Raw genomic sequence first — 26,136 nt, 5'->3', positions numbered from 1 at the left:
CTGCCAGATCATACCACAGATAAGTCATACGAGGTTGTGATAATTTTTGAGCATTAAGTACCAAACAAATGAACAATCAATTCTACAAAAAAACTGTCGATTATCATTTGTTCTACAATGACACTGAAAACTATCTAAAGTGCCTTTTAAAACTGGACTACATTCAAGGGGGAAAAAAGCTGACTTGCACATTCTAGCACCATGAAGTACCAAGAAATTGAGAATTCAGGAACTTCAGACAGACAGACAAAATTGTTAACTGACACAAAGGGAGGAAGAGAGAAAGGGTAGAGCAAGCATTGACCAAGAAACAACCTAAGCTCTCTCCTACTATTTAAGTATCTGAGTTAGACCATTTTCAAAATACCCATGAAATCCCTTAAATTCTTGAGAAGCTGTCAGCATAAGACATTACCCACACAGCCTTGCCTTGAATTTAAAATACACTTAAAACTCTCTATTCACTGGAAAAGTATCCATCCATGGAGACCCTGTCTGCACAGACACCCAATTTTACCTTGGTTTACCCCAACCAGATGGCATTTAAGGCATTCAGGCTAAGGAGCGACTAACACAGGCGTCAGTATACCCCTCTCCAAAGCTCTGGGTGCGCAAAAGCGGTCAGTAAGCATCTCCATTTCGCCCTCTGCCGTCTCTTCCAAGTCCTGCATCCTGCACCGAATGGGTTACTCAGCCAGAGCAGACACAAGTCCCATTTCTCTTTGTATCTCCAGGACCTTAGGGCCTGAAACGAAGTTGCTCTTCAGTAAACGTTTTTTTTGAATTATGGAATGAATGCTTACTAAATAACAAATGGATCCAGCTTTTTGTTTCTGTGCTCCCTCACCATAACCTGTCTTTTAGAGATATGTAAGGTTAAGGAATCTATAGACTATTAACAGAACCCTGGATTCTTAGAGGATTATGGAAAGGGAAGACTGCGAACAGCTGATAGAACTTTAGTCTCTGAAACTGCTTATAGATACCTGTACCTTGGCTTTTCAGCATGGACTACATTCTAGAAGTATCTATTAGGCATGTCAGCAGCCCTCGAAAAACTGAAGTATTCTAATTTTATTAAAAACATTAAAAAATGTACTAGTTCTATCCACTGGAAGGGCCTAGCAGCAATGACGTCTCAGCAACAATGAACTAACTTGGCATCCAGATTTTGATGTCTAAATACCTTTCTCTACCAAAAAGGAATTAGGAGTCCTTGGGGAATTGGCTGATTACAAGTCTGATGCAAGGAAAGTTCAAGGCAAGTGAAACATTTTTAACCAGAAAACAAGGAAGTGCTCAGAGTCTGACGGGGACATGTCCCAAAGACACAGGAAGCGGCCTGGAGGGTTCCACTGGTTTATTCTGAGTAATTTGAGTACCGGGAAAACCAACAACAAAAAGATGTAAGCTTATAAATCACAGCAAAACTCAAGAAGAATGGGCAGGGGAGGAAATTTTAAAGAAAAATACCAACTATTAACACAGAAGGAATGACAAAATTAGAAAAATCAACGCTTTCCAACAACCAATGTAAAACAACTAAATGGGGTAAGGATTAATGGGTGCTTAAACAACCATAAAGGCTGCTGGAAGAGATACTCAAAGTCTCAAATTATTGTCCTTGGAATTATCAGTTACAAAGGGACAAAGGTGCCTTTACAACAGAATGATCAAACAGGAATCACCTTAGCCAAGTGACTCAACTTAGGATCAACAGTGAGACAACCTGAAGGTCTGGTGTGATGATCACAGGACCTTGGTGTACATTTTAACAAAAATGGTTAACCTGAAGCCAATCTTGAGGAAATAATCAGACAAATCCAAACTAAGGAACATTCTACAAAACAACTGGCCTGGACTCTTACAAAAGAAAAAAAAATCAGTATCTTGAATGACAAAAAAGGCAGGAACTGTCTAGAATAAAGCCAACTAAAGAGAGAGGACAAGCAAATGCAATGCTTCATTGCTCTTGGATCTGGGGGGAAAAAGGCAATGAAGAGTATCCGGGGAACAAATGAGGAAATGTAACTATGTATTACATATTAAAATGAGGAAATGTAACTATGTATTACATATTAAATAATAATATTCTAACTGTGAAATTTCTTTTGTGTGATAGTGGTACCACGGTTACATACGAGAGTACAATACAATTTATAGGCAATACAGGCTTTAGTATTTAGGGGTAAAGTGTCATGATATACCAACTGACTTTCAAATGCTCTGCCAAAAAGTGTGTGCATGTTGAGAGAGAGAAAGCAATCATGTTAATTTTTCTAGGTGAAACATATAGAGGTGACACTATACTTTTCTATCTACTTTTATGAAAATGAAAATTTTTCAAAATAAAAAGTTGGGAAAAAACATTAATAGGAAAAAAGGTGACTCTGGGGTGAAAAAAAGTCCATATATAAGATAAAAGTGCTTTTATCACACAGCACCAGAGGCTATCCAGGCTGGCACAAATCAACAAACACACCTACAATTTATATTGCCTTCTGACATAACCAATTAAGTACTATGTTGTCATATTTTATATGTGAAAATTTATATAAATTTTAGTCTTGCCCAAAGCGCTGGCCCCAGGGGGAGGACGGCAGGCTGGCCCTGCCTTTTCCTGGCATGCCCTGGCCAGGTACAGCTCACTGCGGCTCAGAGGAGGTGCAGGCTCAAGGGACTCAAGCAAGAGGAAGCTCAAGAAAGCCCCAAGATCTGGATTTTTACATGAAACTTCCCTATTTTCAAAGCCCTCTTTGGGCTAAAGAGCCCATGTCAAGCAGGCATTCAATTTTTATCCCTGTGCTAAGTCTCTATAAGAGAATCTAGGAAGAAGCCCACATTTCAACTCTCACCAGGTTCGAATCATCGTACCATTAAAGAAGCATCTATTTTCAAATCGCCTGATTATTTTTGCAAAGTACCTGTCACTTCCTGATCATACCCAACATTTGTCAAATACAAAAATCAAGAATGGCTGAACAAAATTAAATCTTTCAGAAGTAATTTCTTCAGAGAGGGAAAAATGTTCTTTGATGTCTCCCTTTTAAAGGAAAAATTATTTTTGTAAGAGAAAAAAAATATCGTAATCATTTGCTCACTCTTTTTGTTTAACATATCAATTGTTTCAATAATAAAAACAAAACTAGGTCCTTATCGACTTGCCAGTGAAAGGAAATCTGCCTTTTGGGTAACTTGGCTTCCTCCTACTTTCCTACACCCACTCTTCCTCTTCAAAAGAGATTTCTAAGCCTGCAATTTGGGAGCTTGACAACAGTACTTTCAGTTTTTAACCAACCTTTGAATGCAATTTTGACATATTAAAAGCTAGTACTGTGCTGCAGAGAACCGTATTTTGGTGAAGGCGTTTCAACCTGGGAATTAATGAGCTTAACAACCATATTCTTCCAGGAAAAGCTCTTTACAAGCAATCCCATTTAAAGCTCCTACCTTTCAAGTGAACTATGTTCATATCCAACTGAGCCAATGAACCAAGCCCACAGCTTTTCTGGAAAACTTGGATATTCTACAGCACTAGATTTATTTACAAACAAATCTGGTTTTACCCTGAAAAGAATCAGCAAGTGAAAATATGAACTACAGCTTCAGTCCCTCTTACAGGCTTCCAGGGCTCAAAGAAACAAATAATTATTCCACATATCAAGAAAAGATGGCAAACTGACCAAAGTCCCTCAGACACATAGTTCTGTAATTCACTCACTACCGAAATAGCAGATACGTTCCAAGGGCTAACCACAGGCAGGCACCATGCTAACGATCCTAGAGAACACAGCACAGGGGTCGGCTTCTTTAGAGAGGTAATACAAAAACCTGTAACTGTGTACACGAAGGAAGAGAAGCCTGAGGGAGGAAGTGATCTGCTGTCAAATGAGTTGTCCGGACAACACAACTGCTGCAGATATTCAGGGGAAAGTCACTTCCGGATCAGTCTGGAAGAGCGGGCAGCCTTAGCAAAGTAACCCAGAGGCAAGGGAACAAGCCTGGTGAGAGGAGCTTGAGCAAAACCCAAAACGGAGCAAAGCAAGGCCGGACTCCAGAGAGTTCTTTCAGAACTGCTGACAAATGTCACTCACTCAGAAGCTGGCTCAATACAGGAGGTCTCACCATGAATGGCTTCGAGAGCTATGGTCTGCTGCTGAAACCCAAAAGAATCTACACATCTAAGTTAATTCCCAACATGAAAAGTGACAATTACCCAGGGGCTCCCCTATCGTACCCACAATTCAGTCACCCAGATGGCAACTCACATGCTATCTGTGAATAGATGTGTTCAGACCTAATAAGGGATTTCTAGAAGCTTAAAGTCCTAAAAATTTGAACCCCTTTAAAGAAAAATTACAACCCAGTGAGTTATGGCCAACTTGGTTCATTCATCCAAATTCTCAGTGACAATCCCAGCAGCCCGGCCCCTACAACCTGGTGCAAGACCACTCACTAAAGGCAGACTGACACCCGTAAGACGGCATCCGCAGTCCCACTGGCAAGGGCTGCACTTCACCCGTCATCTTCCTAAACCACCAGTCTTCAGGTGGGCCAATACATCAAGTCCTAACAGCAGACGAGAATACCCACTGGTATTCTCATAAGAACTACACTAAAACTGGAAAGAAATATGTAAAAATTTTACAGATGCCCCCAAGCCATTCCCTTCTAAGTGCAAACATATTTCAAGTTTACATTATGAACTTCATCTTAGAAAACCTCAAATCCCATAGTCCTAAAAAAACACTTTGGTCAGAGGTAACAGTGACTCTGGAAAAGACATGAACTCCATCTGTCGGGCTGTCAGGTCTACAGAGAGGGCATCTAAGAGCATCATGGTAGAGACCAAAGTAGCCCAATAGAAAAGGTTGAGCTGCTTTTCAAGGACTTTTTCATGAAAGGTTCATAACTTTTGGTTATGATGAACATTATGGAAACCATAACTATCGTGGAGGGAACAAATGGTAAATGTGTTGCTCACGTAGCAAGAACCAAAATGCCTGCAATTCCAAGTATGTTAGACATTTAGACCAGGAACATATTCATTTTACCCTCTCTCTCCTTACACCCACTGAAATTTCAGTTTACCACGCAGTGGTATAAACCATTTATATTTACTTTTGATAAAGGAGCCTTCCAATATATATTACATGACACAACTAGAAAGGGAATTAGGCAAACACTGGTAAGAAATATAAAGAATTTTGCATCTATATATCATAGTTCTTATCATTCCTAAACCCACTCCTTTGTTCCAAGAGTTCTAAACATGAAATATTTTAGTTAGAGGATAAGAGAAAAGACTTCAGACTTTTTTTTAAAGTTCATATATTTTCTTTAAGAAAACAGCACAAGAAACCCAGGCACTAGTGCCAATCTGGGTGCTGGGCCTGCATCAGAGGGGTTCTCACTTTCAGGGACTGTTTGCCACTCTGCCCTCCAGCTGTACTCAACTCCACCCTTCTCATCTTCCCTTTAACAGATCTGCATATGACTTTACTGGCTGGAAACAGTAAGGCAATGCTAAAGGAACTGATAACCTTAGCCACAACTTTAAAAGACTGCACACGTGAAAAGCTTTAATTCTACAGAAAGGGCAGTATCTGGTTTATCCATACTAGGATATTCTTAAGTAGTATCCAAAACAAAACAAAACACAAAACCTACAGTAGCAGGGTTTTCTTCTGACCGCTTAAAATAATTCAGCTTACTGATACTCAAAATGTGCTTGACTCTATTTCAGAGGCAGCATTTTTGCAGATCTAGTTGACAAGTGGGAAGGAAGTGCAGTGGGTCAAAATGAATGACAATGATCTCCTCCTAAAGTGTAAAATAATTAAGTTACTATATACAGCCACAACCATTTTAAGCTTTTCTACCACAAATTCTTCCTAGCCCTTTTGGATCCTGGAAAAAAAAAAAAATAAATCAGTGCACAAAGGAATGAGCAGCAAAGAAGCAGCAAGCAAATCTGAGCAAAGACTGAGGAGACATCACAGCCAAGGCATAATCTGACAGCCCTGTCTCCCCTCCCCCAGCACACCCCACCAATGGACAGTGAGCTTGTGGCTGTGATTTCATACTGCACATGACAGTCATACTTCCTGCTAACAAAACTGCTCCCAGTCATATGAGAGAACTAAGTATATATCAATATTTCACAGTTTTCAGCAAGGAATACCAGGACTTCTAAGTATTTAAACCATTACTATAAGCCAAAAAAGAAACGAGAATGACAAATGAAAACAAAGAATTATGATTAGAAGAAAAATAATCATCTAAATCTACTAAAAAATTAGCATGTTTACATTTGGCTACAATACAACTATCACTCATTCAACTCTTGCTTTAGATATAATGTGTAACAGGAAGAAGTATCATATTGTTCCTGGGTTAAAAACAAACATCTACCATTCCTGCTCTCCTTGCTTCACCTGTCTAAAATGTATGCAACCTAATTGGACAGCTTTAGCTTGGTTTTCTATACTATTTTATTTTAACTTACTTGTTATGTATTCCTCTTCAAGAATGTCCAGGTTAGACCACCTGGAGACTTCTGCTAACACAACTTAGTAGACTGACATAGAGTTACTGCACTTTCAAGTAAAATTCAAAGTAAAATCTAGTAGACTTGGTTAACTGCATCTTCTGCATTTTAACTTAGACTAGAAAACTAAGGCCCATACATGTTCCACTGTCTACCTTTCAGAAAGATCTCAAGACTTACATCTCAGACAAGAAGCTAGAGGCTCCAGCTTTAACTTTCAGTTTATTGTTCTCAAGATAAGCACTTAATTCTGACTGTAGTATCTGACTACATTTGTTCTTAGGTACTGTCACTTGGTGCCCTGTGTCAGAGGTTTTCAAACTTTGGTTCTCGGCACCCTTGGTGGCTCCGTAAGTTTTTCATGGTGCCCCAAGGCCAAAAAAAAAAAAAAAAAAGAAACCAACTAAGTTACTTAAAAAGCATTTGCGGGTTCTAATAACTTAGCAACCATTTGAAAAAATAATAAACTTCAGTTGAAGGAAAAAATAATGTTTTCATTTCCTTCTCAAATAACCAGAATTAATTACAAGGACGTGTGCACCTCCAGGCAGGGCGAACACAGGAATCAGACTGGACACTGCCACCCTCGTTTCCCTGCTCCTCACTGATTTTTACACAGCACTTGCTTTTCTGTCACAGCAACCACCCGAAATCCAGCTTCACAAACACACGACATCATCAAAAGAGACTCAGGGTGATCCGATATTGAAACTGTGAACTACTCTGAGCTGGGGTGTGGGTCGTGTCCCAGAAACATTTCCTTGAAACCTGAAAACACTGCACGGCACTGAACGACGGCTCTATGTGCTTTAAATCACACACATCTATTCACAAAGCACCTTGCCCATAGAGGCATTATTCAAAACTGAAACATGAGCTTCCATCCACTTGGTTATCCTGTAGCACCAACCTTTCTTTCAGAAGCAAAGGGCCCAGTGTTATGGTAAGCTTCTGATTGCCGAGCAAAATCAACCTTTGAACATCTAAGAGAGGGATGGGCACACTGTTGTAGGTAAAGAGCCAGAGGGGAAACGCTGTCGCCTTTTGGGGCCAGATGGTCTCCACGGTGACTTCGCAACCTTGCCACTGAGGGGCAAAGGCAGCCAAGGCCACTACATAAATGAGTCTGGTGGGTTCCAAGAAAATTTTATTTATGGTCACTGAAATCTGAATTCACAGAACTCTCAAGTGTCATGAAATCTTTTGATTTTTTCCCAACCATTAAGAAAATGTAAAAACCAATCTCAGCTTGCATACAGAAAGAGGAGGCAGGACATGGCTTGCTCACTCCTGAACTAAGAGAGTAACTGAAATAGGTGCCATTTAATTATTTTCTTACAAAAATTCACAAGTTATTTTAAATGCCAATCAGTCAAAACTGTGAAGGACAAAACAACTTTAAATAAAATAAAAAAGACTATAAAGCCAATGATGGGTCATATACCTAACTTTCATACACATCTTTACACATACTTTACCCCAAAAAGAAGCGGGATGGGAGAAAAGAAGAGAGGACTAATTTGAACAGTGAGCATATCAGCCATTCCACGCAATGAACAGATGCTTCAGACCTGTGCTAACCTGTACCAGCAGCTACCAACGAAATCTGGCTACTTAAATTTAACTGCAATCATAAGTTATAGATAACATTAAATTCAGTTCCTCAGCCTCACTAGCCACATTACAAGGTCAAGAAGTTGCTCTGATATTCTTGGCTGACTCACAATGAATAACTTAATTTTGACCCGACAACCACACATCTTTGGTCAAGCTATTGTCCTCAGACTGTCTGTAGGACCAGGGTGGCAGATGCCCTGAATAACTTGTTTATGATATATTTCCTCTCCTCCACAAAACCCAGAAGGACCAGAGAATCATTCCTATTTATGAGATAAATTATTCTGGTAGAAGTTCCAGATCTGTTCTGTCGACTAGGCTTAATTATTTACAGCCTTTTGCCTACATGGAGAATGGGTCTAGATACAGAACCAAGGATTATATGTCCTGTTTTAAAATGCCAGGAATCAGCAAAAGTGAGGGAATTTTTTAAAAACAGGGAGCCTCTGAAATCACACCAATCTTAAGGCTGAGGGTAAATGCCAGTTAACCTTTTAGGGAGTGTTTGGAGACAGCTCAGGGAGGCCCAGTCTGAAGAGACGCTCGAGGCAGAGGCAAGGTTCTCAGGCCCTAGACCCCTCCCTGCCTCTGGAAGCTTCCAAAGCAGACCCGAGGACACATCATCCCTCCTGGCTAACTCCTCCCAGTTCCATCCCTCCCCTCGCTTAGGCCCAAGATTTAAAGATCTGGTTTTAGTTTCTGCCTAGAATATGACTTTAGTATCTGTTCAACTTTTTCGTGTTTTTTTGGTTTGGTTGGTTGGTTTGGTTTGGTTGTTGTTGTTTTTTTGTTTGTTTGTTTGTTTTTGCTGAAACCTGAAAAGTAACCGTTTATTTTTAGTTTATAAGTACTGATTCAGATTTTCAAATGAACTATAGGTTTTACTCTTGTTTCTAACAGACCCAAAAATCTCAGAAAGATACTGTAGAGCAGAAAGTATTATCTCTTTTTAATGCCAAGGTTTTCTGCTACAATATATACAGATAAATTATGATCTATCTACCCAATGGAATATTACTCAGCAACAAAAATGAAGTATTGACACACACAATAACATGGACAAATCCAAAATAATTATGCTGAGTGAAGAAGGTAGGCAAAAAAAGGAGTACGTATGATACCATTTCTGTAAAATTCTTTAAAAACAACCTAATTTACAGTGACAGAAAGCAGACCAGTGTGGTGGAAGTGAGTTAGGGGTGGCAAAGAGGGAGGAATTGCAACTGAGCATGATGAACTTCGGAGGGTGATGGATATGTTTTCAATCTTAATCATGGTGATGGTTTCATAGTTATATAAATATGTCAAAACTGATTCAGCTGTATACTTTTAAAATGGACAGTTTACTGTTTGTCATGTATATTACAATTAATCTATAAACAACAATACACACAGTTCTCACTGACAGGCCAACTCAGGGCATCGGGCATCTGTCACTGTGACCAGTGTCCCCGGTGAAGGAATCTGACTCATCACCACTCAGCCCAGAGCAGGGAAATCTCAGGGCGCTTGAAAAGAAACACAGCATGAAAGGCATCAGGTAACACCACAGCCAAAGGGAGAACCCTAGTCATTGTTTGTGCTCTAACAGGAAGAGAAAGACAAACTTTGTGCAGGAAAAGAGCCCTAAGGAAGGACCCAGAGAAAATCATAATATCTCTTACTGAACACGCCTTCACTCCCTTCCCTGTGACCGGCATGGGACGGTGCAGAACTGAGGCCGCAAAGGCACAAGACAAAGACCCTCCCTGGCAGGCAGACCTCGGAGGACAAAGGAGCCAGGGCCACCCCGCCAAAGCAGCCCCGGGGCCCACTGTGCAGGCACCACCAGCCGTCCACAGAGAGCAGAACATTTAGTAGGCATCATCTTTCTATGAAACAAGCATTTCTCCCCATTCTAAAAATGAGGAAAGAGAGACTGAGAGGAGTTAAATGAATTTCCCAGCATCTGAACCCAGGCCTGACCCCCTCCAGATGTGGTGAGTATTCTACTACAGAGCACAGGCTCTGGGAGAGAAAGACCCGGGTTCAAATACCGGCTCCACAATTAGACACTGTTCTTGGGCAGGTTATAATATCGTTGAACCTTAATTTTTTCATCTTCTTCGATTCACAGGGTGTTGAAAGACTAAATAAGAAAACATGAAGGATCCAGCAGGTTTGAACACTGCATAAATACAGTACCTGATAGATGTGGTTCTCGTTCGGGCTGCATGTGACCTTCTCAATGAGGAACCAAGTTACTCAACACTGAGTAAAGACACCGTCAGTCCCACAGTTCGTGAACCAACTTGGCTCGCACAAAAAAAGAAGGGGGATCTTCCTCATGCAAATAGCTTAGAACTCTAGAATTTTTCACTTGACATATCTTTCTACTATACTTTGAAAATACACCAAATAAAATCCATGTGTTCACCAGATGAAAATGATAATCCTCTCCCCCATGACTCCAAATTAAACACAAGATGTAAATCTCATGAGGCTTTATTGGAAACCAAATATTTTAAGTTTCTAATTAGCCAACTAATAAGATGGAACTAAGTTTAAATAATATCATATAGGTCTCCTTCCTTCTGTAAGGAAAAGGAAAAGCCAAATCTAGAAATCATCTTAATTTCAATTTAGGCAATGAGAGTGAAAAATACTCAATTTCTAATATGAATTTAAGATGGATTTAGTTAGTAAATGCTTTATGAGTAGCTAAATATACTATACTGAGTTGCTTCGAGCAGAAAGCAGGGCCCTGCAGATAAACACTACCGTAACTGGGAAGGGAACTTCCAGCAAGTAACAGGGTAGGAGGAGGTGCTGAACAGTAAGATGTTCTCAGAAAAAGATTCCAGTTACAGGTAGCCCTGACTCAGGCTGGATGCTAATGGGATTAACATTCTCACAGCACAGAGAAAAAGAATATATGTGGAAGAAAAAACACTCGTGTCAGGAAAAGAATCCATCAGCTCCCACTGGGCCTGAATAAATGTGAAGTTGGTCTCTTGTTTCCACAGTGCTGAGAGGCAGCTGCTGCTCTCGGCACAAAGGCCTTCTCCCGACAATCTCAGACGGTCACTTTCTAAAGATATGACGCTGGTAGCACTGACGGCCTCCAACAGACTGCCATAAACTCAAGTGTTCTAGAGCCTTCCCATCCACTCCCCTACCACCACCTGCCCAGTCATCACATACACGACTCAAGCTGTGGCCTGTCCCTCCACTCCTACAGCACTGTCATTTTAGGACTGAAACATAAACCAGGGAGGCATATAACAGAGCACGCTTACAGCCTGGGCTCCAGTGTCAACAGAACTCAGAAGCAATAGCCTTCTGTTAAAGAAAACGGACTGTGAGCTACCAGAGATGGAGCGGGCAGGCAAAAAGTTTCACCTCTGATCAGAACACCAGATCAGAGATGCTGGAGACGGGGGCGCTCAGGTGGGAGAGGAGAAAGAGAATCTTTCAAAGCCAAGACTGCAAGCTCCTGCCCCGGAACTGAAAAAGCAGAGTCGGAGATCAGCGGGCTTGCTGGCGAGAGTGAGCCTGCCAGGGAGGCAAGCCCTACGCATGCTGTGACACAGCCTGCTGGCTTCATGGGGACATCTGGGGATCATGGTCCCCACCAGCCCACACTGTCGGTGGACGGGCAACCAAGTCAGGGATCACCTGACAAGCTACTTCAATCTCAATTTCTTAATGCGTACAGTGGGGTAAAAGAAGAGCCTACCCTACAAAATGAGTGTACAATATGGGAGACTGTGGCACGTAAGCACCCCCTAAATGCTAGGTATTCTTTACCTGTTGCACATGGGGGTCCAGTGGTAGGCAGGAGTCCTGTCTGCCACCCTGGAGCCCAGGCTCGCCTCGGGACTGGCAATGATGTCTTTTCACTGGACTGTGCGCTCGCTGAGGGCAGAGCCCACGGACATGGTCTGGTTGCCCACTGCGAGCTGAGTGAGCTACACGGATCCCCTCCCTCCAGGAAAGAAGGCCTCAAAAGGCAGAACAACCTGTTTTAGAACTGCTTCCTATCCCCGAGTCCTACTCGGCCTCCCTGGGACGTGGCCAGAACATCTTAAGTGGAATTATTTTAAAAGTCCAAAACTTAGCACAGTTGTATTTGAAGATCTTAACATCATTTACAAAGCACTCTAACGTTTCCTTCGTGAAAAAGAAAACACAACCATGAGAATCCAAACATGAAGACTTTTTTTTAACCTTTCTGCTGCGGCGTGACTGCAGAGGCCACGTACGTGTGTGCGTGACTTCTCACACTCTAAGCTCCACCCTGGAGAAGCTGGGACCCCAGCATCCCTATTTCCCGATCTCATCTTTCCCAGGCAAGAGCAGCCTCCATTAATAACTGTCAAAGGACCATCACTATTATTATTTATTTAAAATACTTGAGCCAACAAGCCACTTAAGCACAGACAGGAAAATATAAGAATGTTTATTTTACCCCTTAACCTCTAGTTTTCAACAAAACCCAATTTAAGGACACGGCCAATTTGGATTTATGATAGTACAGCAAAATCTCTCTGACTCAGAGAAACTGTTTCTCAAACTTGAGTAATGTACAAACCCCTCCCAAAAGAGAAAAGTTTTCTGGGACTTCTTTATTGATCAGTTTTTTAAATTATAATGTTACTTCAGTATATATAAACTAGATAAAAGCTCTTATAATTACAAAATCAAAACAAATTTACAAATTAAACAAACAAAATTCAAAGTAACAGCACACATCTGATGGGAAGGACGGCCATCTGCTGAGGGCAAGCCCCCTCGACACGAGCCTGAGAGCAAGCGAGCAGGAGGCCACGCGCTTTCCACCCAGGGCCGCCGGGGCGGTGGGTGAGTGCGGCTGCCACCACCTCCCTGCAGCTGTTAATGTAACAGCACTAGCCCAGATGTCAATTCCATCTCTATTCTTTCTGTATTTCCTTTCGACCATTAAAACAGTATTATTTGGTACCCACCAAATACACACAAAAGCAAACCACACTGAAATGTCTGCTACTACTTGGCTATTCATGTGACAAGTGTCCAGACGATCTCAAGATGGTTCATCTCCTTTCAACTATCAAAATAAAAGTGCAAAATGAACCAATCCCCATCAGAGAATTACAGGATGCTAGTTTGAAAAAATAAAGGTACACATGTCTTTAAGTCAATCCCTATACTTTACACATCTTATCTCTCAATAAAGCTTGGAGGTCAAATGCTTCACATGCCACAATTACTTAAGACCTTGGCAAATAAAGAGGTTATGAAAGGTTTCACTTCTCTTCATTTTTGATGTGCTCAATTCTGTATTTAAAAAAATCACATGATGCTGAAAGGATCCAATGGACTCCAAAACATATGCTTTTTCAAAAACCATTCCTAATCCATAAATTTTTTGTCTATTAAAAAGTGAACTGAGTATAAATGTATCTGAGACAACAAAATAGCAACTTTGCATATTCCACTTCAAATCAAGTTGCATTTGGCAGAGTACTGTTTTACTTTCCAAAGTGTAAAAACTGAATGTGTGGACTTCAGAAAGCATTTGATGTTCCAGGGAACTGCAGCTGTTGGCTTTTAAAGATGCCATGTGTTTGCCCACATAAGAGAATGCAATGAGCTATGGAAATATTATGTGGCTTTAGAGTCAGGAGGCTGATATTATGACTGATTTAACCTTTAAGGAAAATATCTATCATGTATTATTTATCAAATGCCCATACTACAAGTGTAAGTACCATAGACTTCAAAGTGTTTGTGACTTAAATCACACTGGGAGAAACAAGGAAAAGGAAAACAGGCGTAATGCCTTGGCTTAAAATAAAACATGGAGACAGGGTGGCCTGTCCAACACCTCCACCCCCTCAGCAGGTGCACTCCTTTTTAGGTCAATGGATCAGCTGACAGTTCCCCTCACTGCTCTCCCTACACCTGCTTTTTATGTGCTGTTCTACCATTATTAAGAAACTGACAGGAACGCAATTGTGAGATTTAAATTAAAGACATATTTTGATTAGTTGTAATGAAATATGGTATTGGATTTCTGAAGAAACTTTTGCTTTTGCTCTGAAATCTATCAAATACAAAAGAGAAAAAAAAAAAACCTAGATATCAGAGAGATATAATTACATTTGGTTGACATTACAGTCAAAAACTAGACTTTAAAAATGTACAGTATAAATCTACTCTCCTTGAAAATTAGCAAATGAAGTCATACAAATAATTAAGACAAGTTCAAGGAAGCACATGCTCATTCATGTGATAACTTTGGTATCACTAAATAAACTCAAGAACAGCAGTCTGGAGACACTCATAAAGCAAACAAATAGTCTCCCTTTAGTAAATGTCAAATCCTTTAAAAGAAAGTATAATTTAATAAAAGAGTCTCTGTTGCACTGTTAAAGAATCTATTCCCTTGGAAATTTTTTAATTGAAAAAACAAAAAGACATAACTGAAATCAATTTCCTCTCTTCCTAGTCAATGTTCTGCAAATTCAAATTAAGGAGATCTAAACCAGTGGTTCTCAAACTTGAGTATCTACTAGAATCACTCAGAGGGCTTGGTAAAACAGATTCCTGGGCCCCACCCTCAGAGTTTCAGATTCAGGAAAGAATCAGAATTTAAATTTTTAGTTTGCATTTCAAATCAACTTTTTTGTTAAGAAAATCACAGTGAAAGACAACAGGTGTTTGGGGACCAATGGAGCTTTCTAAATATCTAAAACATAAATCCTCCAAAAGCTCTGAAATCAATTTACTTTTTTGAAATATGTTCTGGCCTTGGTTTTTAAGATATAAGCGAGCACTGAAGTAGGAAGAGAGAAGAGAAACACACACGCATTACGATTAGGACCGCCTAATATGATGTTGAAGAACTTATATGTTAAGGAAAAAAGAATAACTGACCTCTCAGTTGTAGAGGTCTCAGAAAGAAAATTCAATTACCACTCTATCAGGGTCAAGAATTTTACCTTAACATGAATTCTATGTTCTGTAAAAGAACCAAAGAAATGGAATTTTCTATATCCTTGGCATTTATCACTAGGGGAGAAAAATCATTCAAAACACCAAGTGCTAAGAAACCAGACATGTTTTTCAATCAGCTATAGTATTTTAAGCTTCAGTTCACTGAACATAAACTCTAATTTACTCACAAAACATGACTTGCACCAGACTCCTTCAAAATAAAATATCTCGGACCAAAAATATATGTTCCAAAATGACCTTGGTCAAGTTACTCAACCTCTCCGAGTCTCATAATAATTAGCCGCACAAACTTATAAGGTTGCTTCTAGGATTACATAAGAAACTGTAAATAAAACGGTCCACAATAAAGATATGTCCAAAAAAAAATAGGCTAGTAGTCCTAACACCAACTTGTACCGTTCATGAGAATTAAAATGCAATTATATGCTTTCTGTCACAACATGGAGAATTATTCCACTAGAAATATACAAAACTGTCTGTTCTACTCTTGGACAGGTTAAAAATCAAGAAAGAGTAATTGACTGTTACACCTGCCAACCAAAGCCTTCTCTGTGGGAGCCTCCCCCCACCCCACCTCCCTCCAGCCTGCCCTCCCTATCTGGGGCTCTAATGAGAGAAGCCCAGACAAAGACTGGCCGGCATGTGGGGCCCCAGATCACGACCAGCACCCCTCATTAGCACTGAGCTGGGCTCTGTCAAGCACTGGCTCAGGTGCTACACAGAAACCCTCCCCTTCACACCCTGCCAGGAAATTAATTCCTCGCTCTTTTCTACTGCTTTCTGCACAAAACATCAGGACCAATTCAGTGGGTCGAAAAGTAGCCATAAATAGTAAGACCCAGTTGAAATTGAGAAAAAGTACTTGGCATTTTTATTTGCAGCTCAGAATTATCCATGAAAATCAAAGGGACAGCAGGGAGCAACCATTTCAAGCAGGAACTTCGGTCTCCATTAGCAAATGTTCATCAGAAACACTTGAATATGGCTGAACCGACCAAGCTTGGGTCTGCGCTTTCTTCTTGTGCCTATCTGCTGTAATAAACTAGTGAGTCACCAAAAGGCTAAGGTAATTTTACAGGACAAGTAACCCAGAGTTTCTCTAACAGATCAATGGCATGAAGGAAAACAAAAGGGAAGGGAAACAGAAATTTTAGAAATTAAAGGAACTTTTACAACATGACCAAATGCAAGGTGAAGGAAGATCTTGGTTTTCTTTGAAGCAGAATCCAAACAAATTATTTTTAAAGCTTTTACACAATTTGGAAGATCTGAACATGAATTCAGTGTCAGACAACATTTAGGAATTATTAGTAACGTTGTTAGGTGTGATGACAACGGGGTGGTTATGTTTAAAAAGGAAGGTCTCTAAGGTTACAGAAGCATGCTGAAGTATTTACGGATAAAGTAACTACATGCCTGTCTGAAATCTGCCTTAAATACCCAGGAAAAAAAGGGTGTAGGGGCGGGAGAACATACGAAACAACTTGCAAAATATTGATGATACTGAAGCTAGGTGATGGGTACAAGGGGCATTTATTCTGCCATTCTCTCTACTTGTTTCTGCTTTTAAGTTTCCTTAATACCAGGTTTCGATTTTGCTCTGTTTTGTTTTTTTTACAAAAACAGTCAAGGTAAATGAGAGAGGCAACGAGCTGAATTTGATCCTGCTTTGTTTCTCCTTGAAATTTTTTCCTACAGCACCACAACCTTCCTCACCCTAGCACATTAAAAATAATTCAGACTGTGTAATGTCTGGGGGAAGAGTAGGAGTGAGAGAAGGGAAAATGCCTACTTCTGTACAAAGCAGCTTTTAATGAAAGTATATTATAATTGTCAACTTTGAAAACCAAGTAAATTTAACTAATTACACCCCAGCCTTTATTAAATGCAATAGGACTCATACTATGGCATTCAAAAACACTGCAAATGAGAAGAGTACAATCCCCCACTAAAAATCATCAGGATCCTAAATATGCCATGAGAGAAAGTGAACATTTTCCTCCAATCCCTGACTTGAACAAAATGGAATTTTAAGTCAGTTACCCCAATATGTAGACAACTTATTCATACAGGGAAAAAAATGAACTCTGTTGCATATTAGGCTGCTTGAAGATGTAACAATACCTCTATTAATGAAAAGGATGTATTTCAATATCACTCAAACCTTCAGAAACCTGGAAACCAGCATCAGAAATACAAATGATCTCAGGGTGAATTCTAGGGTGACAGAAAGAGGAAATGCTTCAAGAAACAAAATTAAAGATGGAATGAAAATATTTTATAATGACTAAAATTGTATGGAAAACCTGATATGCATGGAATTATTTTCAAGGAAAACAAAGTTGGGGGGGGGGATAGGTGGCTCAAAGGATTTTCAGTCAAGGCAGGACATGTGCTTCTCTGTCTTAATCAACCAAAGGAACTATCTGGAAACGGCTACACATGGGGCAAGACTTTGTCCCAAAGACGCCTCCTCAGAAGGCTCTCTCCAATTTCTACACACTTCACCCCAAAAAGACCAGACTCAATTTAACTGAGAGTAGGCTAGCCTTACCTGTACTAAGAAATGAGTCTATCCTGTGTCCCCTTCATTTCTCCCCAGCTGTTTTGATGTATGAAATCTGATTGGATGCAATAAAGCTTAAATATAAATACAAATGCCTGTGTGACCTATCAGAGACAAACCCATTCATATAAAGTCATTTACATACATGTAAACTGACTCATTTCACTTCCTATGTGGAGCTGGGCAAAGGACTGGATCTGAAGAAGGGACGGGAGGGAGGATACAGATGTCACCAGGCCCTGCCTTACCTCTTTCCTCTCCTGAGGCCTTCTGAATTCCATCACAGCCTCACAACAGTCTCGTCCTAGTAACTGCTTGAGCTGGCAGAGCCAGTCTCTGGCAGGGCCAGGATTTGTACCTCATCTCACAACAAATCTCTTTCTCTTCCTTTCATCCTCTCGTTTTAGTGGGAAGACATTTGAAATCTGAAAGGAAAGGGAAAAGGGCCTAAAACATAAGAGAATGAAACAAACAAACAAGAATAGAACAAGAGAATGAGGAGAGCAATACATTTTGTCATGGTGGGTCCTTTAACGATGACGGCAGACTGGCAAATCGGTGTTTTTGGCCTGTAAAAGCACACCACTCAAACCACTATCACGATGTTGGCCAACATGACTGTGTATAACTTATGAAGATGTAAAAAAAATGGCTTAGACAACTGCATCCCTGAAGAGCTTTGCTTCCAGGAGAGCCCTTGGTCAATGGCATCTTTCCCATGGGGAAACAGAGGCCCCTCGACCGAAGGGATCAGAGTTAACAAGCAGGTCTGAGTTTCCATCAAACTCGTCACCAAGTCCTCAGATCCAAAGCTGATGTGAACCAATAGAAACCAGCGGCCCAAATCCGTCTGCGTGGCAAGCAGGGACACTTGACAGAGACCAGAGGACTAACGGACAAAGTCACTGCCCTTGAGGAACATGCACGAGGGCAACCCTCATGAACCTCCGAGAACAAAAGAAACTGATTACAAGCTAACGTGCCTAATACTGACTACGAGATTAAGCAAGCACCAGAGAAGGGGGAGAGAAACATGAACAAACGTGCCAGCATCTTTAGAGGTATCAGGGAAGGGGGACAGACTCAGGTTTCAAAACGTCTGTTCAAAAGATGAATAAGATTTGAAGAGACAGACAGGAAAAGGCAAGCATTTAAGGCAAAGTAAGTATCAAACGAAAAGGGGGGAGGACATGGGGCAGGAAAAGGAACTGTGCGTAGCAAACCAGGAGAGTAAGAAAATGGATTTCGATGTTCATGTTGGGAAGTTTGCATAATTTATGAAATAAGATTAAACAGATAGGGTAAGGCAGTTAAGAAAGGTCTTGAAGGACAGGCGAAGGCATCTGGAAATGCTGTAACACTTCTAACAGGGAATCACTGAAACAGGACTGACAAGATAGAAACACTGCCTGGCAGAGTACAGGATGACCTAAAGGAATAAATTACAAAAGTATGAAAATGAACCAGTAAACTCCTGTCCTCTCCCTCCAAAGAGGCACACACGACCTTAGGCTGGAATGACGGCAGTGACTGGGAGAGACAGGGATGGAAATGCAGGACGCTGGGAGGCCCAATCTAAAGGGTGTGTCTGCCGAGGGGACACAGCTGTGGGAGAACAGGGACACCACTGAGAGAACAGGGCAACTGGGGCCGCGTGGGGAGTGAAGTCAAGAAAGGACAATGTGACCAAACCTGCTGTGACAGAGGAAGGCCCAAGCAGAAAGGGGACTGGATGGGAAGCATGTGTTCCATCTAATCAAAATGACAGCTGTCCTCAACAGCAGAAGGGTCCCTTACAACTTTCCCACAGAGACCTACTCCAGAGGCCTGACAGGCTCTCAAGCCTCTCCTCCTTTCCGGCCATTCTCAACAAGAGAGCCCTCACCACTCCTCACCAGCTGCCCTCCTACACTGCCCTTCCATTTATTCTCTCACCTCATTTATTTTTCCTTGCATGCCTTATTAAGGGACCATTAACTCAGGGAGGAAAATTATACTTGAAATTTAAGTTTTAAAACTTGTATTTTATCTTAGAAATTTCAAAGTGAAACATTCCTAGCCAAGCATCTCAGATTTGCACCTCCCATTCTAGGCTCCTTCTCTGTGGGATCACATCTTCTCCCCATATGAGACCATAAATCCTTTAAGGCACAATCAATGATAAATTTCTCTTTCCCCACCAGCCAGGCAGAACAGTCCCGAGAAACGTTTGTGGCTGAGCCTTGGAAGAGTTAGACACCTTCCTGGACAGGAGCCTCCATAAATCGTTCAAGGACATCCATTACCCGGGAGGTGGCCTGGCATGACAGAAAGAACACTAAACCCAAGAATCTGAAGCTCTCGGCCGCTAATTGACCTGTGTCCGCTTTGGCTTCTCCGAGTCTGGTTCCTCACCCTCAAAAAGGGGTTGGGCTGAGGTGATCTCTGCAACCCAGTGAAGCTCAAACATTCTGTTTCTAGGTTAATATCTAACAAGGGAACACCCGTGAAATCTTACAACTGCCTATTGAAAAACCTGCACTCCAATTTTGCTTATTTAAATACCACTATGAATTCAAATGCACTAATGAGAGGATTAACATGATTTCCTGCAGCACCCAAAAGGACCCCAAAACAAACAGCTGATTTCTATTCAACAAATCAAAACGCATCAACGGATGTGACACCCCCTGCGTACCCACTTACGCTACGCATGTTCTACCTGAACACTTTTCTGGCAATATAACTCTTGGCTCGAACCATTGAGCAAGCGGGGCATGAAGCTGAGTGAGCAGCAGTTTCTCCTCACCGGCCCTTGTAAAGGAGGACGTGGAGCCACCGCCAATGACATCACGCCCACCGCCTGCCAACACTCTCCACAGCGCCATGTGCTTGGTTCCTGAAGCTCATTCACTTTTTAAGCTTCTCACCAATCCTTAGCTATCTGTTCTATTCTCACCTGAACTGTCTGTCCCCTTCCTCAATCTGAATGATGACCTGAAAAGCTCATTTTCAGGGTAACTTTATTATACTGTTGTGATGAGAAAAAAGTAAAGCAAGGCACATACTGAGGATTTTCTGTCACACAATTACAATCAGAAAAGGGGTAAGCGACACCACACAAAAATCACTAAAGATTTAAACAATCTAGTTCCCATAACTAATTTTGGAAGGAAAGGGGTAACAAATATTTCATTTCCAGATTAAATAGCATTTTCTAACAACTCAAAAGAAAATTAACCAGGTACTCTGCTTTATACAAAGCTGCCTTTCAGCCTCCCCACTCACCCACAGCCCTTCCCCGACTCCACTAATGCCGTCTAACGGAACAAGGGTGAGGCAACCGACCCTCAGGCAGGTCACCAGGGCCCTGGGCAGGTCAGAGGTCACAGGTCACAGGCTGGCTGAGTTCCAGGCGGTAGGGAGGCAGAAATAAACCGGATAAAATTGCTTTGAGGAATCTGAACTAAGAAATATGGTCAGAATTGGTCACTTAGAAACTGAAAGAATGCAACAAGAAATGCCACAAAGTTGAACTGGGGTCAGAGGGCTTTGGTCAGCTGAAAAAGCACACGCAAGCTGAAGCCGCAGGGGAGGGAAAACTAGCCTGAGCATGAGAAGCCAGCTGGAGGCGGGAGGGAAAGGCTCTAGCACATGGAGCAAGGCAGTCACATGGGGTGAGGTTCTAGGGCACCTGCTGCTGTACCCCCCAGGTGCCCAGAACCACACCCTCCAGCGCCCGCTGCCTAGAGCTCAGCCCATCACAGCTGATAGGCCGGGATTTCTGTGCAGTGCCCTATCACATCACCTGTGATCCCACTAATAAAACCCCTTTGCTCCCTACAGCCCAAAGCCAAACTAGCACACACAGCCTGAGAACCAGAGAATACCTCCTATTATGATATTATGACGAACAGGCTTTGCAGGAACTCATTAAGTGATCAGTCTTAGTTAAATATTTTTAAGGGAAATACAGATCTAAAAAACACCCTTTTACACACACACACACACCAAAAAAAACCTCACACCTGACAGGGAAGGAGCACAAGGGAACTATCTGGAGTGATGGATGGAAACATTCTCCACCTTGATAGTGGTGTGGCCCTTTGAGTACATGCTTCGGTGACAACTGATCAAACCGTACACCTAACATGTGACCATTTCACTTATGTAAACAATACCTCAATTTAAAAAAAGGAAGGAAAAAAAAAAACACCTCTCTAAATCTAAATTGTTCCCTTATTTTTCAAAATTAAATTCATCTGGGTAAATCTCACAAAAATAATGAGCAGAAGAAGCCAGAAGCAAAAGTTTCTATTTATACAAAGAACAGAAACAGGTTAAGATTCACCCATGGTGTCAGAAGCCAGGGCAACGGCTGCCTCTGAGAGGGGTCGGAGCAGGGACGAGAGGAAGGACTCCTTGCTGGGCTGGTCATGCTCTGATTCGCCATCTGGGAGCTAGTAACACGGGTGCATGTGGTTTGAAAAACTTTCATCAGGGCACATGTTCATCAGGGTAGGGAAGGATGGAGAAGGGTAGGGAAGGGATCTAGATCTATAAACTGTTCTAAAAGTAACCGGAAAAAGTTTCTTTTTGTTTTTGGTTTTGTTTTACATCTAGTGAAATGTTTATTTTCAACCAAACTTTTCAGGTAAATAACAAAGAAAATTAAAATTTTAGTTACTCCATTTTATGGAATTCTAATTTGACTCATAAATTTGATACAAGGGGAAAAAACTCACATCAACAGTCATGTGAATAATAAAAGTCAGACTCTACCCTGTAGTGTTCAGTGCTAAGACTAGAGTGAGTCCACCCCAAACCATACCACCCTTCCAAAGAAACAGGAAAGGGAAGACACAACACTCCACATCCCTTTTCTACTTTAATAGCAACAACAAAGAACAAAATCCAGAGAGAAGTATTTAGTGAGCCACTTCTGTGTTTTCAAAGGGAGAATTAACTCAGATGTATACATTATTCTAATATGCATTTTTAAAAAACAAATGTGAAGATTTTGATTTTCAGAGGCTTATATTTTGAAAATATTTTATGCACTCTCAATAAGATTCATAACATAAAAACAGGATAAGTAGAAGTGGAGCGACGGAGACAAACAACAAACAGACATAAATTTACAGATCATCACATTTTAATACATACAAAAAAAAAGAAGAAGCCAAAGAATAAACTGAACTGTAAAGTACTTACAGCCATAATTAATTCAAAGGGGTATTTATACACCCTCACTGGTGACTGGTATTTTTGCACCATGATTGTAATATAATAGCAATCCTCTCACACCTGCAAAACAGAACAAATGTGATAAATGCCACTGTTTGGGGGGAAAAAATCACTGCAAAAATCAAAGTGTAGGAAGGGAACTCAACTCGAACACAAAAATCAAGATCTGACACCTAAATACACGAAGGCAGGGGAGCAATGAGACAGAAAAGGCCCAGGCAGACCAAGGGGTGTGATGGAAGGGGCACTGGTCTGAGGGTCCGAAGACCAAAGATCCAGCCCCAGCCCTGCCATCACCCCCTCAGCCCATCTCTGAGCCTCTGAAATAGCTGCACTGGATTAAGTGGCCTCCCAGTCCTCTCCAGCTATGAAACGTTCTGAGTCCATTCTACCATTAACCAGAAGAATTAGTTCTTGAATCATTTTTTTGTCAACAACGTCTACCAGGAGCCAAATGAAAATGGTAACATGTTAAAATATTAGGTCTCGAGATACACAAAAGTAAAAGTGGAAAACAATACTACTGTATTTCCAATTACAGAATACTCCTCAAAAACCAGCTCTAAAGGAAACTTTTATCAAGCTCTGTTTTCCAACAATGGAAAACATGTTGTATTTACATTACAATTTCAGATGTTCGCTTCACATTACAGTGATGCCAAGCACTCTGGCTGACGAGGCTCAGCTGAAATCTCCAGCTTCAGACAGCTGTAACGTCTGTAAGTAACTGCCAAAAAGGTCTAGCCTAATTCACATGTCAAGGAACCCCTCTGCCAGGTACAGAATCCTGCTCCAGTTTAAGGGCTCAGTCCAAGCCTACAAGGATCTTTCTGAAAATACACCTGTATTTGCAATCTTCTGTGTGAGTATTTACTTCCCTATTTAAAAGTGAGAAAGAAAAATAAATCCAATGAGACTATCTGTCCTGCCAAGGATAATCACAAGAATGTTATTTTATGCTGCATGTGGTGAGAATCCTCTTCAAAAGTACAAAACTGAGTGTCTTCAAGGAGCCCAAAGTCTAGCTGTAAAAGAAAAAATTTCACAAAGATATCTTTTAATTCAGAAAACTCCTTGCAAACAGGTCTGAAACTTTCTCTGCTACGTTTTCTTTATAATGCCTGTCAGAAGGCACCGTTAGGGTGGAAACAGCACCACTTGACAGTCTGAAAACTGTTAATAACTCTGGGTGACCTCAAGCCGGTCACTTAACTTCTCTGGGACTCGGTTTCACTCTGTAAAAGGAGGTCTGGAGTGAGTGAGATGATCTTGAAAGATTTCCGGCTCTAAACTCATGAGAATCAAAGCCAAACTCCTCAGTTCTCTCCCAATTTGAAGCCTTCATTCAATCTTGATTCTATGATTGACGGGTCCTGATGCACCGGGACCACGGTTCTATTTCGTTTTGCATACCTTATAATGCTGGTGCACAGCATTTCAAGCTCTTGAAGATTTAATTGGGGAGATAACAATCACTTTTAGGGTATCTCCCTGATAAAGGAAGGATGATTACTAAAAAATGCTCGTTTACATCTATTGAGGATTCCGCTGCCTGGCAGATCCCCGAGTGAGAGTGACGACACTGAAGAACCTGCTAATTCACGAGGTTCTGAGCTCCTGCCAATTCCCAGCTTCGGATGCTCTGGTCCAGATAAACGTCCTACGTGGGAATCAGGAGTTATCACGGCCAAGCGGCATCCCGGACCGGGGCTGCCCCTATTGCATGACAATCGGCATTTAAAAATGAGCCAATGGCCAGACCCAACAAATACCTCCCGAGCTGGCTCGAGGAGCGGCCGGGCATTCGGGATCGGTCAGGAGGGGTCCAGGGCGGCTGCTCCTGGCGGACTCCCCCTCCCCATTCCCGGCTCGGGGGAGAGGGACCCCGGAGGGCCAGGGACTGGCTCCGGACTCCCAACTCTGCTTCTGGCAAGAAGGGGCTCCGGGGAGTGGGAAGACTGGGGGGCGGGGGCAGGGACGGCGGAAAGTGGCGACTAGTGAAGCCCGAGCAGCGCGGGGCGAGGTGGGGGCGGGGGCGGCCGGGCCACCGCGGAGGGGGCCGCGCGGCCCGAGACCGGAACGGCGGGAGGACCCCCTCCAGGCACGGGGCAGAGCGGGCGCCGGAAGGGCCGGGGGAGGTGCGCGGAGCAGGGGGAAGGCGGCGGAGCCGCGGGATGGCGGCCGGGGACTCCCGGGAGGCGCGGCAGCCCGGCGAGCGGCCGGGGGGCCGGGGGCGCGCGCGAGGCCCGCCACGGCGACGCGAGCATACCTCTTGTCAGAAAAGCCGGGCTGGGGACGCGGGGCGGCGGGGGGCGCTCATGCCAGCGGCTCCGCGGTGCCGTCGCCGTTCCACTGCTCGGGCGGCCGCCGCTCGACCGCCGGTTCCGGAGAGTGGGCTGGGGGGGAGGGGCAGGAGCGAGGAGGGGCGCGGCGAGGGCGCGAGTGGTTGTTACGGGTGACGGGGAGGGCGGGGCCGAGGAGCCGGAAAGGGCGCGCGTGCGCGAACGCGGCTGTGGCGGGCGGAGGCGGGAGCCGGCGACAGTTGTTAATGGGAGGGGGAGGGAAACAAGCCGGGCTGGGCCCCAGTGCGCAGGCGCGAACTTCAGCCCGACGGGCGTAGGAGTTCGGGGAAGGCGTCGGCCCTGACGCACGGCTGGCCTCGCCCAAGGGCCTATGGCTCCTCCCAGTTCTTGCGTTCCGGGGGGCGGGGCCAGTGTGAGGGGCGGGGCCCCGCAAGTAGGGGGCGGAGGTGGAGTAAAGCACGACAGCGGCGGCCGGTCGGCGCTGGTGGGGGTGGAAACAAGGAAAGACGGAGATGTCAGAATGCCCGTAGCCTTTGTCCTTCGCTGCTGGATGGTTGGCCAGGCCGTGTGCCCTGAGGTCCTGCCTCTGGTCAGCTTTGGAGGGTCCTCCCTGTGCCTCCTTGGCTCAGAAGCAGTGCCCTGACCACATTCCCGCCCGAGTCATGGAGATGAGGCAAACACCAGGGCTTGGGAGGGGCTGGGCGGAACCGGCAGCAGCATCCTGTCAACACAGCCAGACGTGTCAAGAGAGCCGGACTGCGGGGTCCACCGAAGACAGGAGCCCGGGGTCTGCTCATCGGAAAAATGAGGAGTCCTCAGAGGGGCTGCTGAGTGGCTCTCGCACGTCAGGAAGAGAGCAGCAGCTCCAGCTCCAATTTTAAAATGGAAGCTTG

General features: G+C 42.9%; 1 protein-coding gene across 6 annotated transcripts in view; it reads right to left on the bottom strand.

Annotated features, from left to right (window-relative positions):
* The window catches only part of SEC14L1 (SEC14 like lipid binding 1), a 74,594-nt gene extending 49,247 nt beyond the window's left edge, over positions 1-25,347 (bottom strand). For 2 of the 6 annotated variants that reach the window (XM_037808163.1, XM_037808165.1), the window contains exons 1-2: positions 25,210-25,347; positions 22,908-23,000 (exon numbers count right to left, since the gene is read on the bottom strand). In XM_037808163.1, coding sequence (XP_037664091.1) covers positions 22,908-22,970 — 63 coding nt within the window. In that variant the 5' untranslated portion in view covers positions 22,971-23,000; positions 25,210-25,347. Of the gene's footprint in view, positions 1-517; positions 1,716-17,962; positions 18,704-22,907; positions 23,001-24,471; positions 24,599-25,209 lie in introns of those variants that run through there. The other 4 variants (XM_037808164.1, XM_037808167.1, XM_037808166.1 and 1 more) reach the window with 4 other exon arrangements.
* Positions 25,348-26,136: the final 789 nt, after the last annotated feature.

Source organism: Choloepus didactylus, chromosome 18 (assembly GCF_015220235.1).
Source record: "Choloepus didactylus isolate mChoDid1 chromosome 18, mChoDid1.pri, whole genome shotgun sequence".
NCBI lineage: Eukaryota > Metazoa > Chordata > Mammalia > Pilosa > Megalonychidae > Choloepus > Choloepus didactylus.
The sequence above is the reverse complement of the archived record's forward strand: the minus strand, read 5'-3'. Positions and strand labels throughout refer to the sequence as shown.